Raw genomic sequence first — 14330 nt, forward strand, 5'->3', positions numbered from 1 at the left:
ATAGTCTGTCCATCTGATCACTGTTTGTCTTCTTCTTCTATTTCTTCCAATATCTCCACCTTCACCGTCTTTTCCAGAGAATCCGGTCTTCTCATGACGTATCCAAAGTATGGTAAATCTCAGTCTCGTTTGATTTACCACAATACAATATTCAGATGAATAAATTTGCATAGTTTATTTTAAATTAAATTTTTATTTTTAAAATAATTCTTTTCTTTGAGGTGTACATTGCTTTGGAAAAAAGCGTCTGCTGAATGAATAAATGTAAATTAAAACTTCAAGGATCATCTTTCTAGGACTGGAACCAACAGCCACCTGGTTTCCAAGTTGCATAAGCACTACGGTGTCTGCACACCGCTGCAGCTCACAGCTTCATGTGCTGCCAAGTGCATGATGTGTGAAAAATATGATAACGTCAGTCCCATCATTTCTGCTGCCACTGAGAGTTCCAGGCTCATTTGATCCAACATCCACCTGTTTGTTTTTCTGGACGTCTGTGTTGTCTGCTCCTGTAATAATTACATTTAAAGGGATTGCTGTCATGTGCCGCTGTCCCCTTCGGCCCCCCTCATATTCCGCAGTTGAGGACTCCTCTATGCAGTGAGCTGGTTTCTGTTCTCTTCAGTTCTTGTGGGACAGCAGGGGGCATATTGCTTAGAGAGTCACCTTCCACTCAAAGGACACGGGTTCAAATCCCACTTCCTGCTGTAGTACCTTTGATCAAGGTACTTACCCTGAACTGATACGGTAAAATTTACCCAGCTATATAAATGGTAAATCAGTCTAAATAGTGTAACACTGTGAGTTACTTTACACAAAAGCATCAGCTGAATGAAGTACATTTACATTTATTCATTTAGCAGATGCTTTTGTCCAAAGTGACATACAGCTCAGCAAAAGTACAATTTATGCATTACATTAGGAGAAAGAGACATAGCTGCAGACATGTGACTTTTAAGTAAACCTAGTTTACCTTTCACTTGATGCGCTTATGTTCATTCCTCAGGTAGGTGCATAAAACGCAGGAAAGATGAATCCTGATAACCTCCTACCAAATATTTTATTTTATATTATATTTTTTAAATATAAGATACACAATCACATACAATGCCGAAGTAGCGGCTGTATAAAGGCTTAAGTAATAACTATATAAAGAATAAATTGTAAATAACAATATTGCACAATGGCAATCTCTGATATGACATACCCAGGGCATCACCCTAAATGTTGCCCAGTAGTGTCCGGTATGAACCCTGTACGCCATCCTTCTTGCTCGTCACATACTTTGTCTTTGGTCTGCCTCTCAGTACCGGTGTCTGTCTGTCTGTCTGTTCTATAAGCAGGTTCTAAACACAGTCTGATATCTGGCAGCTGCAGTAGAGCTGGCTAAAATACCTTTGGTTTACGGATTTAATCCCTATGAGTGCAACCTGTGCCTCAGTGGGCCCCTGTTTCTGCATTTACTATTATATTATAATAATAATTGCCTTTTCCAAGCAACGTAAAATGTGAAACATTACAATAAGCTACTTACAGTGATGAACCCACCCACACGGCAGAGCAGTGTAACCTTACACGCACATTCAACAGCTATTCTGAGTGACCAGTTCTCATGAAATACATGTTTGAACTGGCGGAGGAAACTGAAACATTTGACAGAATCCCACGGGGAGAACAGGCAAACTGCGCACAGACTAAGCCGGATTCGCACTCGCAGCCCATGAGCTGAGAGGCACCAGCGTTACCTGCTGTGCCATTGTGCTGCTGGTTGCCCAAGTATGTCTGTTGCTTGTTAATGGTATGCAGGTACACTTATCTATATTCACACACAGGCTCAGAGACCTGAGCCCCACACACACACACACACACACACACACACACACACAGAGAGGGTGAAGTGAGGCAAGGTGTGACTGCGCCTGACGAACGCATGATGCCTGTCGTGTCCCATCATGCTCAGCCTGCCCGGCCGTGTCTGTCTGAGCTGCGCCATCCTCCACTTTACAGCCCTAAACACCCTGGCGCAGGCTCTGTGTGTATGTGTATGTGAGATGCTGGAATTTTGCCCAATTGTATCTTGTTTCTGTGACACACTACACATACGCACACTGTACGCTGCTCTATTTGTCCACATTTTGTCGCCAAAAACCTTTTATTCAATGGCCTTGGTTCATTCGCACAGCGGACACAGAGGTAAAGGTACAGAACACACATGTGCTTCCCGGAGGGAGGGAGAGAGAGACGAGCCCTCCGGTTTGACTCCATTCATTCCTGACATGGAAATATTATTCGTATATTGGATGTGAACATGGAGAGGTCTCCTCTCCTAAGGGCCTTGCAACACCTGATGGTCTGCGGCCCTCATTGTCCCCTCTGCACCCCAAGAGCCTGGTGGGGCCTACAGGTGGACAACTTGTCCACGTGTTTGTGAATAATATACACAATCATCTATAGTTTCACTTTTGCATTTATCTGATGCTTTTCTCCAAAGCAGCTTACCATCTTAAGTTATGTATATAACTTAGTAATTTTTATTGCATCATTTGAGAGTGAGTACCTTAATCAAGGACAGGAGGTGGGATTTGAACCCAAGTGCTTTGAGTGCAAAGTGGTGGCTATGACTGCTATGCCACCTACTGCGTTATTCTTCACCTCATAAATACCTCCTCCATTGCCCCCTAAAGGACAGCACTAACTGCCCATCCAGAGCCGCCAAAGTGCCAGATCGCTGGTTTGACTCGGGTGCGAATGTGCCGTCGCTCCTCTCTAGCACATGCCATTAGCGTGATTGGAGCGGACAGCACTAAGCTGCTAGAGGCCCAGGCTGACAGCTAATTACAGGGATGAGGGTTGTTCGGTGACGGGGGGCAGCGTGGCACATCGAGACACAGCTCCCGGGGGGAAAGCGCGCCTCCTATGGGCCTTTACACACATACGGGCCTTGATGGCAGTGAAGCAGGTGCTTTTCCCATACGTTGGAAAACAGTGGTAGAGCCTTTGTTTATGATTAATCATCTGACACCTTTCTCTAACATTAGGGTTACTCTTTGAGGTCTGTACACTAAGCTACTTATGCTGATTTGCCCATTTATATAGCTGGGTATTTTTTTTACTCCATCAATTTGGGGGAAGTACCTTGATCAAGGGTACTACAGGAGGAGAAGGGATTCAAACCTGGTACTTTCTTTCACTACACCACCTGCTGGCCCAGGTGGTTATTTTTTCAGAAATGATTTATTGGCTGAAGGGTTAGGGGTGTGCTTGGCTCTTGTGTGGTCCCTACACCCTCATTGGCCACGAAAATTGATACATATTTCAGAAAAAAATGACCCTCGAATAAGGGCGACATCAAACAGTTGGCTGTTTACCACTTGCTAGGTGCAGGATGAAAAATAGATGAAGTGCAGTTAATAGCCATGTGGTCCCTTCCGTTGCACATCTTGCGGGACTTCGCCTCCTTGCTACCCTGTTCTTCCTGGCACAGCAGTGCCCCCTAGAGGTTAGGCCTTGAAGTGATTTTTTTCCCCAAAAAATTAAAAAAAAAAAAAAAAAAAAAAAAAAAAATTGTTTAGACCTCAGTGAATTTGGAATCCATTTTACTGAAACCTGTTCCGTTCCTTTTAGCAGGCACTGTGTGTGTGTGTGTGTGTGTGTGTGTGTGTGTGTGTGTGTGTGTGTGTGAGAGAGAGAGAGAGACTGAGTGAGCATGCGCAGGCAAGCACGGGGTAGGTCTTGACTCCCTGCAGAGGAGATGGGGCCGCTGGGAAGCTGGTCAGCTGATACGTGACCCAGGCTCATCATTAGGCCAGTGGAGCCCCATCTGGTGCCAAGCTCCACCCCTTTCACACCTCATTAGTTTGCTTAACAAAGTGTGGTCCTGTCTCTGCTGAGGGTAACACCAGGTACGTCTGCTTGGGGCTGCAGTTCCTGTGCCGCACTTGCTCAGATGTGAAGGACACACAATGCCCATACACATGTGCTCCCCACACACACTGACATAGCCACACGGGACACATGTTGGCACATGTATGCTCTTTAAAGGCATAACACACACATGCACACACTCTGCATCTCCAGAGCTCCACTGGAGCATTGGCTCCCTTTTAATGGTCACCTTAAGGACCACCCGACATCCCTCACCTGCACCATCTTCCCGGAACCTGTCCCAGCCTAGTGACCAGCCAGTCATGAGTTCGACGTGACACATAATCCAGGGCCTCAAGGAGAATGAGATCCAAGATCCTCCTTGACTTTGAGAGAAACCCTGGTCCTTGATCTGGACTCAGCCTCTGGTTGTCTGCTCAAACTATCTGTTAGCGGTCTCCTCAGGTCAAGGCTATGCGGTCTCGATGCTTCTTGGTGGGTCGTCTAGGTGATGGAGCTCATTAGAGGTGTGAGCTGGGAGGGTCATTCTGGGCTGTCTACTCAGATGGTCGCCATGGGAACTGCCCGGGTGTCCTCATGTGGGAGATTCGAGGACAGGAATGTCAAACCGAATGTCAACTTTGAAACAAACCCAACTAGTACTCTCCCTGATATATAGCCATCCTCTAAGGTGACCATGTGGAAGATGATAAAGTGACGCAAACCTAATATTCAGTCTGGGAAATTTGATTGACAGGAGGAGCCGATAACATTCAACGAGGAGGCCTTTGTGACACATCGCTCCAGCACCATGAGGCAGTTCCTGCAGAATGCCATCCAACTGCAGCTCTTCAAGCAGGTAGAGATGCTGGGAGGGTGGGCCTCCACTGTGCTTATGAGCTGGACTGTCCTGGTACTCATTAGTATATATGTTAATATACATGTGTGCTTAAACAGTCACCGTTCTGGCTGAACCCAACTGGTCACAAGAATAAGGTTATAGTGTAGTGTTTGAAATGTGTGAGGCTGGGTCAGTTGTACACATGATCTCCCCTTTTTGATTTTGTCCTTAGTAATAATAATAGCCATCATCATGGTGTCCATATTTACAGTTCATAGATGGCCGTTTGGAGCTCCTGAACTCTGGAGAGGGCTTCAGTGATGTGTTCGAAGAGGAGCTCAACATGGGGGAGTATGCTGGTGAGAAGTGTACAGCTGTGTGAAGCATAAACTTCTCTATAAACATCTAATCTACTCCTCATCTGAACACATCTTCTCTATAATCTGTCTTATCTATACCTTATCTACAAACCATCCAATATACACCTCATCTACACAAAATCTTCCCTAAAAACCATCTGATCTGCATCTCATCTACACCATCTTTACACAAATGTTATCTACAGACCGTATGATCTACAGCTCATTGGCACACATACTGCGTGGGTTTCCTCCATTTGCTCCTGTTTCCTTCCACAATCCAAAGACATGCTGTTCAGGTTCACCCATAGCTTGTGAGTGACAGAGAGTGTGTTCCACTGGTTTATGGATGAGTGACCCATTGTAAGTGCTTATCTAACAGTATAAGTCACCTTGGTGAATAAGGTGTGTTGGCTGGTAACACTACATAGAGTTTATTGGAAGTCGCTTTGGGAAGAAGCGTCTGCTAAATAAATAAATGTAAATGTAAACTGTCTCCTTTGTAAACCACCTCACATTTATACCTCATTTCACTATCTCCTCTACACCCCAACCCTTTCACCTACAGTTGTGTTGAACACCTTTCAAGACTTCACCTGACACTCTGCATGTCTTGTTACAATGTCTTATATGTTTCCAGGCAGTGACAAGAACTACCATCAGTGGCTTTCCACAGTGAAGGTTAGTTCTCTTGTCTCCTCACAATGAAACTTAGTGTGGTTAGTCCTAAAAGGCCTCATTCTCATTGACCAATTATTGCTGTTATATTAAGACCAAACCTGTCCAAATCTGTATAATGTGACAATTTTTTAGTAGTTTGCTTGTTCTTCCGAAGGGAGGGACTCCTGCTTGTTGGTGAAAGTTGTGTTTTTACTGTGTTCCTTGTCTTTACTGAAGTGTGTTTGTGTCCCTTAGAAGGGCAGTGGGGCCATTTTGAACACAGTGAAAACCAAGGCCAATCCAGCAATGAAAACGGTCTACAAGTTTGTAAGTGTCAGAAATTGGGCTTGTATTGTTTGTTTTTCCAAAACAACAAAGCCAACAGTTTCACACACCACTGCACATAAGTTTGGCCCTGAAATCTTTGGTCACACGTCCTGTTTACCAGACCTCATCTCCCCTCAACCTTGAGTGGGATCTGACACTGTCTGTGTTTCACCTGCAGGCCAAAGATCACGCCAAGATGGGCATCAAGGAGGTAAAGAGTCGACTAAAGCAGAAGGTATTACTGTCGTCCTTCACTTCACGTTCTCAGGAACATCTGTGTTCTTCATAAATACTGCAGCAAACACAAACATACAGTGCAGGAGCACATCTGTCCATGTGTCTACGCTTAGTCACAAGGTGCACAGGTTCTTACTCACAGATTCATTCACATTTTTCATGCACACAAAAATACACGTACAAGGTAAATGGATGTCAGCATACATGTACTGTACCAGTAAAAAGTTTGAAATCAGATGTATCTGGCCACAAAATGCAGAAACTGTACATTTGAGTTGTGAAAAATGACTGCATGGACCACTGAGTCAAAATGTGAAATATTTAGGTCCCACCAGTCAGTAATTGTAAGGCACAATCTGTGAGTGCATGAACTGTGCCTGTGTGGTATCCACTGTCCAGCATGGTGGTGGCAGTGTGATGTTGTGGGGCTGCTTTACTGGTTACAGAGTTGGACAGCTTTATCAAGTGCACCGTGACCTTTACCAACTTCTAAGCAGCATGGCTATCATAATGTATTTTAGTGGCATGATGTTCTGTCAGGGTTATGGCAATCCTTCATTTTTCAGCAAGACAACAGTCTGACCCACACCTTGATGTTGAGTAAGAACCATCTTGTGACAAGGGAAATTAAGGATAACTCGCACTATGGGTTGGATGTAAAATATTGACAGGAAAAGAATTAGTTTCCAGTGAGTGTACTCCAACTTGTGACCGGTACTGTATATGTACGCACAGGCCTGGCGTCCTATTCTCCCAGAAGGTCCCGGAGTGTGGTACTCGTACTGACTGTTATTTCTCTCTTTCCCGTCTGTTGGCGTTACCCTGTGTGGTGCCCTTGCCCCCGCCCCACTCGGCCAGCCTGCCTTGTTGCCCCACAGTTCCTCTTCCCTGCCCCTCACCCTGCACCAAGAGCGACCCTGGCCATGCAACTCTCCTTTTCCCACCCTCCAGGACCTGGCAGAGAACGGTTACGGCACCACAGCCGACGACCTGCATACCCGGGCCGCAGGCTCGCCCTCCGTTGACAGGAAGGAGGTGCGGACGTGGGACGAGCGGCGGCCGATCACGGTGCATTTTGGCCAGGTGGGTGATGTCTGTGGGAGTTTGCGAGGCTGTGCCCTGCTTGCGGGTTGAACAGGAGCACCGATGGTCTCCTTCTGTGCCCTGTGCTCGGGATTGGTTATGCTGGTTACCGGGACATCAGCATGCAAAGAGCTCACCCCCGCCATCTCCTGCACACCAATACGAGCAGCACTGGACCTTCTGTAATTAGGGTAGATGTTTTTCTGATGGAGATGACCACAAGAGACAAGGAGAGGTGCTTAGCAACAGCAGTCCTCAGGGACATCGTTAGTTGGGGACGCAGCCATGAAGCTGTTGGCCTGGCAACGATATGCAGGGTGTGGCATAGGGTGCAATGTTGTACACCTGAAGAAGAACCATGGCATTGTTGTGTTTTGCTGTTACTTTGCCTCCTCCTCCAAACTGACAGTGTCCCAAGTGCCACCCTTCCCTAAAGTGACCGTGTATGCTGACCCAGACCACTATGGCTTCACTGTCAGTCAGTCAGCTCTCAGTCAAAAATTCCCTTTTCCACTGCCATGGTGCCTTTAAAGAAGGGAAACATTACATTATTTCTCATTTGTAGATGTTTTTTATTTTAATAATTACTTGAACAGGAGGTGGCATAGTAGTTACAGCTGTTGCCATGACACGGGTTTGAATCTTCGAATCCCACCTTTTGCTTTAATTAAGGTAAAAAAAAAAAAAAAAATACCCTGCTGTAAAATATTTGGAAACTTAGTGTACAAATGTAGCTTATTATTATTATTTTCAATAATGATGATTATTATTTTTTTTGTTATACATACAAATTGTATGTTGTTTTGTCTTCATTTTAAACATTGATTGTTTGATCATGTTTTAAATGCAGATAATTAGCAGACAACAGTCCACCTTATCACCAGGTCAACAAGTGGTTCAGCTGTAAAAACTGCTCTACCATTAAAGCTAACAAGTCCTGGTAACCCTTGAAAAAGTGCGACCTGTGTCAGACGTTAACCCACTGACAGCTAGGTGTCATAATTCATAGACATATTAGGCATAATGTGAGTCCGCCTTTTCCACATATTATACTATTTGGAAATCCTTATAAAATCATGTATATTTATATGATCGTTCATAGATCCAGTTATGAAAATGTATCATTTAAAGTAAGAAACAAAGTAACTTAGAATGTTGAATTAATAACTTTTTATTTTTAACTGTTTGAGGTGAGAAACAAAGATAAAAATGAATAGAAGAATTTACAGAAATATTCATATTATAGTTATGTGGACATCCTTATGTGCTTGGGGGGATTTTGTTTTGTAAATCAGCACACTTAATGGTGACGTTATCAGAGGTCAAACAGTGTTTAACTCAAGAGTCTGGTTTCTAGACTCGTGTAATTAGTTCACAAATGACGTGTCCTGAGCAATTCACACATTTTACACTTTCACTTCGAGTTGTTACGAGCAGTGCTCTTCCAGTGCTCACTGAGAGATGGACCTGGCTGCTCCACTCTGTTGTTCAGGGGCTCCTCTTCCACCATCTTAGCCCAGTCCGGCTAATTAGCGCACAATTTATGCGCTCAACAACCAGTCCAGCGGGGGGGCTAGGGGGTGATTCAGAGACGTGATCTGAGTCTGGCCCAGTGGCTCACGGCAGGTGTGTCGACAGTCAGCATGAAGAAGAAATGGATGTTTAGGTTGTGGGCTCTGCGACCTTGTGACCTTTCCTCTGGGTCTCCTGCGCTGGGTGTTAGCGGCAGCGGCACTACAAATACAGGATCCTTTGTCAGCTGTGGAGCATTAGACCCTCACCCCTTCTGGTTTTACATGGCTACCTTGGCTAATATTGTTTGCCCTTGATGTAAATCCTTTGTATTCATAGAGGTTACATTAATGTTAAAGCTTCTGTATTAATTGTTGAGATATATCTTAGTATATTACAGGTGGTCCTGGGGCTATGGAGGGGTTCCTTTCCAATGACCTTATTGTAAGTTGGCTTTGCTATTAGTTGAAAACCCTCTTAAAACATGGGGCAGCTTCTAGCATGGTCTTTAGAGCAGTTCCCTTTAGATCCGAAGGTCACAGGTTGAATCCCACCTCCAGTTGTCATACCCTTGAGTAAGGTACTTACCCTGAATTGCTCCAGTAACATTACCCAGCTATAAAAATGTGTAAATAATTGCAAGCTGCTTTAGGGAAAAGTGTTGGTTAAATGAATAAATGTCGATGTAATACTGTGTGACGTAAACCATGAGAATATAAAGTAATTAACATGTATAATTCTTTTCGGTTTGTAAATGTGTTTTATTTAGAGTTTTCAGAACACACTTTTTCCCTTGCTAGTCATAGTGAACAAACTAATTTGAAAAGAGTCACAAAGGAAATGTTCATATGTGTATATATGACCATATGTGTGTGGTGGGCCCGATTGAAAGTCAGAATAGGTTATACCCATTCCTCAAATAGTGGCGTTAATTTGTTAAGGAGAATCACCCCATTAGGCAAATTCTTATCGTGAGGGCGTGAAATTACTATTATTTTTACTGAGGAAAAAAATTGTTTCCTAGACAAAAAAAAAAGTCCCCTGAAGTTAATTAAAAGCAAAAATATAAGGAAATATGAACATAATGTCAGGATTTCAGAAAATCTTCGGTATACCTATTACAAATAAAATATTTTAAAGATATTCATTTGAATATTCTTTATTAACTTTGAACTCCTTTAAAGCCAATTTAAAATGACAGAAAATAGAAATATTTTGTTTTCGCAAGTTCCTGTTCAGTGTCAATTGTTGTCCGATTCTTCCCATGAACACTCGCAACACTCATCATCTTGGCACTGAGCATCAAACTTTCAGGAACGACAGAAACATCAATTTTGTTCTGCAACACAAAATAATTTTAGACATTAGTAAAAAAAATAAGAATGAATAAATAAACAGGGAAATTTAAAATCCGTAACTTATTTGAGTGAAACAACTGTAAAACATTTGCAACACAAGGAGCCGGTGTGTTGTTTGCTGGGAAAGTGTGCGTGCGTGCATGTGTGTGCACGCGCTGCAAATGTGTGTCCCCCACCGGTCCTGACTGATGGGTGTCTCTGGTGTAGCCCGAACGAGTGCCGCCCCCACGGCCCCCTCCTCCCAGACTCCAGCGGAGCACCCGGCCCGTGAGTACCCCCTCCGACCCCCCCCAACCCCCACCGGACACGCTCTCCTTAATCCCCAAGCACCCCCCCACCGTCTTCCGGAGACCCTCACCACTTCCCTGGCCTTGCTCTAGGGGGTGCGGTATGGGTGCCACTGACTTCCAGTGGGGCAGCACCTTTGATTAGCATGTTCTTCTGGTGCAACACCCATCCGTGGTGTCTAACCCTCACTGCTCTTAATCTTGTATTTTTCTTAACACCTCTCCTTTCTGGAGCATCCCTGTGTGTGTGTGTGTGTGTGTGTGTGTGTGTGTGTGTGTGTGTGTGTGTGTGTGTGTGTGTGTGTGTGTTGCTGGACTTGGTTTGCAGCAGTTTCCCACTAACACCTAGCCCTCTTAGGTCATCCATGTTCTAGGACTGTCAGGAGATAAATGGATCTGAAAAGGTGGGTTCAAGACCCTTCTTGAATGTTGATAGGGATTCAGCAGCTCTGAGGGATAGAGGGAGCTCATTAAATCACATTGGGGACAAACCTGTGGTGCTGGAGCACATTGCTTTTGATGGGGTGTATCCAGTAATCAGGTGCAGGTGGTATTGGTGTTTGGATCTTTTGACCATTTTGTATACTGTGATCCTTGTTCTGCTGTGTTGGTGCGTTTTGTGCTCTTATCTGCCCTCGAAACCAGGGTGCCTTTGGCAACTGGTGGCATGGGTGTGTTAACAGGTCCGTTAGCTCAGTACTCAGTGGCGCTTTTACCCAACTTCCTGTGCTGGGGCCACTGCCCCTTCCCCCAGGCCCTGGAGAGGAGCAGCCAGGGTGACCCCTGCTCTTTGTTCCAAGCCAAGGTTTCAGAAAGGTGAAAGTATTCACGGCGCCATGAAAAGCTGCCTTTCTGCGGCGGCTCTCAGCTCAGCCTTAATGAAGCGGCATGCCTCTCTCTCCCTTGCTCGCTCACCTCGTTACTCCGCCCCCTCTCTTTGTTCTCGGGCCCTTAATGAAGCAGTCTTCTACATCGATCGGCCCTTTGTTTGCCGGCGCAGAGCCGCTGGGCTGCGTTCTTTGAGCTCAGCTTGCCTAATTAGCTCTGCCCCCCCCCCCCCCCCCACACACACACACACACACACACACACACATCTACTGAACTACTGCAAGTTGGAGATGAACAGCAGCAAACTTCCTCTTAAACCCTCAGTACTGGGAGGATGGTGGGAAGAACCTGGCTCAACTTTGACCTGAATCCCCTCCTGTCCACTTGCTCTTTTGCATCGTCTGCGTCGTAGTCAAACTTTGTGACTTGTTAGTACTGCTTACCTGTGTGTGTGTGTGTGTGTGAGAGAGAGAGAGAGAGAGAGAGAAACAGTGTGATCAAAACCATTTCCCTGAGACGTTTTAACTACAAACATCACCCCTTCACACACCCGGCCCCTTCAGACTAACTCAAATTCGACAGTATCTTCCATAATCAACATCCTCTGAAAGGCCGCGATCCGATACCTTTCTGCTGCTCAGTGGTTGTCCTACACAGCTGCTTCCATTTGGTGTAGGGCTCATGCTGAATAGCCAGCTCTGGTTGGAGGAGGGTCAGTCTGAGATGTCTGGGTCCTGCCATCCTAACCCAACCGTGGGTCACGGCACCCCCTAGTGGCCGCTCTCTAGTACCATCAGATGCAAAGTTACAGGTTTGAATCTATGCATCCCTGGTGGGGAGGGCTCCATGGCTGGTTTTGTGCAAGTGCGCATGTGTGTGTAGGGGCAGTCCGGTGGGAATGAATGATGTGAGTGATGAATGGACGAATGACCTGGTGGTCACTACCTCCTCTTCTCGTCTTCGCTACGCTCTCTGGAAAACCTGTGTGCTGTGCTGATTCAGCCTGCTTGCTGGAGAGCTGGAGCAGGGGCTCATCGCCTTCTCAGGGTGAAGTCGATCCCCTCTTCTCATCTGCTGAGCGCACCTGTGGACACACACTCCGCCTGGTGTCAGTGACCGTCTCGAGATGGAGGTGTATGTGTGTTTGCTCGCTCATTTTCCTCAGGGCAGGTTGGCATAGAACTTCAAATATCTTTGTGGAGGAAACTAACCCTGTGACACTTCTGTCTCTGTGTCACACACACAGAGAATACTGTGTGTGGGTGTGTTTGTGTCCTTGTGTGCACTCATGCCTGTACCTGACCTGTGCTTTTCATTTTGTCCCTCAGGCTCGACCCCCCAGACCCCTGGTGGTAAAGAGGCCCAGGAGCAACGTGGCTCTGGACAGCTGCCGGCCGTCCGCCTCCACCCCTGAGCAGTAAGAACCCCTTTCTGACCCTCCTCCTCCAGATCCATCGTCCATGGAGAACTTACCCCCCATCCCCAACCTTTGTGGAGAACCTACCCTCTTCTCCATCCTCCATGCAGAACTCATTTTCCACGGAGAACTCACTCCCATTTCTATCCCCCATGGGGAATTCCCCCCCTTCTCCATCCTCCATGCAGAACTCACCTTTACTTTCATCCTCCATGGAGTATTCACTCCCATCTCCATCCTCCATAGAGAACTCACCCCAGTCTCCATCTTCCATTCACACTCAGAGAAACTAGTCCAGTGCTGTGGCCACAGTTCACCTGGTCAGTGTCTTCTGTTCTTTGATCCTGAGAATCATTTGAAATCCAGAAAAATGTGGTGAAGGAGTGCAGAACGGCTCCACATACTGCTCCTGGTTCATGGTGGTAACTGTAGTCAGCAGTGACACAAGACCACATTGGAGGGTAGCCCAGAGTCCGCATGATGTGCACTAGCACCGTTCCCATGGTGGAAAACATGAGGGCTGCACTCATTCCACATAGCTACAATGCCATGAAAAGCTGTATTTCCTCTTATCATTGCAAATTGTTGACCCCGATAAAGAGAACCTGAATGAATCCACAAAGCATTTTTCTTTTTTTCTTTTCTTTTTTTTTGTTTTTACTTCAGTTTCATGAACACAGTTATCCAGCACCAACTTTGTGTGAAAAAGTAATTGTTCCCTTCTACTTATACCTGGTTGTGCCACCTTTATTTCCAGTGACACTTCCTGCAGTTCAGTATCAGTCCTTCACATCACTGTGGAAGAATTCAGAACTGAACTACTACTCCAAACAGTCTCCCCAAAATTTTAATTTTTCTTCTCTTCAACCATTCTGATGTGGAATTGCTTTTGTGTGGAGTCACCTGGTAGCGTAGCTGTTAACACTGCTGCCTTTGGGCCCAAAGATTGCTGGTTAGAATCCCACTTCCCGCTGTAGTACTCTAAGGTAGTAATACTCTACAAGGTACTTACTCCGAATTGCTCCAGTAAAATTATCTAGCTGTATAAATAACTAGGTACCTTAACACTGTATGTCAATTAGGAGAAAAATGCAAGCTATTGTATTAAAGGAAAATATGTTTTGTATCATGGTCTTGCTACATGACCCAACTGCACTTCAGCTATGGTCGGATGACCGGACATTCTCCTTAAGAATTTTCGGACACAGCAGAATTCATGGTTCCTTCAGTCATAGCAAGTCATCCAGGCCATGAGGCAGGAAAGCATCCCCTTACCATCACCCTACCACCACCATGTTTGACTGTCGGTATGATGTTTTTACTGTTCAGTGCTGTGTTTGCTTTACGGCACACATAATGGAACGTGTGTCCTCCAAAAAGTCCCACTTTTGATCATCTGTCCGCAGAACATTCTCCCAAAATGTTTGTGGATGTCCAGGTGCCTCATAGCAAATGAGAGACAAACATTTATGTTCTTCTTGGTTAGCAGTGGACTCTACCTTGCTACTCTACTGTGAAGCTCATTTTTTCCCCAGTGTCTTTCTGATCGTGGAGCCA

At 45.5% G+C, this 14330-nt stretch overlaps 1 protein-coding gene across 5 annotated transcripts in view; it reads left to right on the forward strand.

Moving 5' to 3' along the window:
- The window catches only part of dennd1a (DENN/MADD domain containing 1A), an 81410-nt gene that overhangs the window by 57546 nt on the left and 9534 nt on the right, over positions 1-14330 (forward strand). For 3 of the 5 annotated variants that reach the window (XM_029253186.1, XM_029253188.1, XM_018732862.2), the window contains exons 14-21: positions 4622-4723; positions 4977-5064; positions 5705-5745; positions 5980-6051; positions 6230-6286; positions 7240-7371; positions 10449-10508; positions 12685-12773. In XM_029253186.1, coding sequence (XP_029109019.1) covers positions 4622-4723; positions 4977-5064; positions 5705-5745; positions 5980-6051; positions 6230-6286; positions 7240-7371; positions 10449-10508; positions 12685-12773 — 641 coding nt within the window. The remainder of the gene's footprint in view (positions 1-4621; positions 4724-4976; positions 5065-5704; positions 5746-5979; positions 6052-6229; positions 6287-7239; positions 7372-10448; positions 10509-12684; positions 12774-14330) is intronic. The other 2 variants (XM_029253187.1, XM_029253189.1) reach the window with 1 other exon arrangement.

This window comes from Scleropages formosus, chromosome 6 (genome assembly GCF_900964775.1).
Source record: "Scleropages formosus chromosome 6, fSclFor1.1, whole genome shotgun sequence".
NCBI classification, from domain to species: Eukaryota; Metazoa; Chordata; class Actinopteri; order Osteoglossiformes; family Osteoglossidae; genus Scleropages; species Scleropages formosus.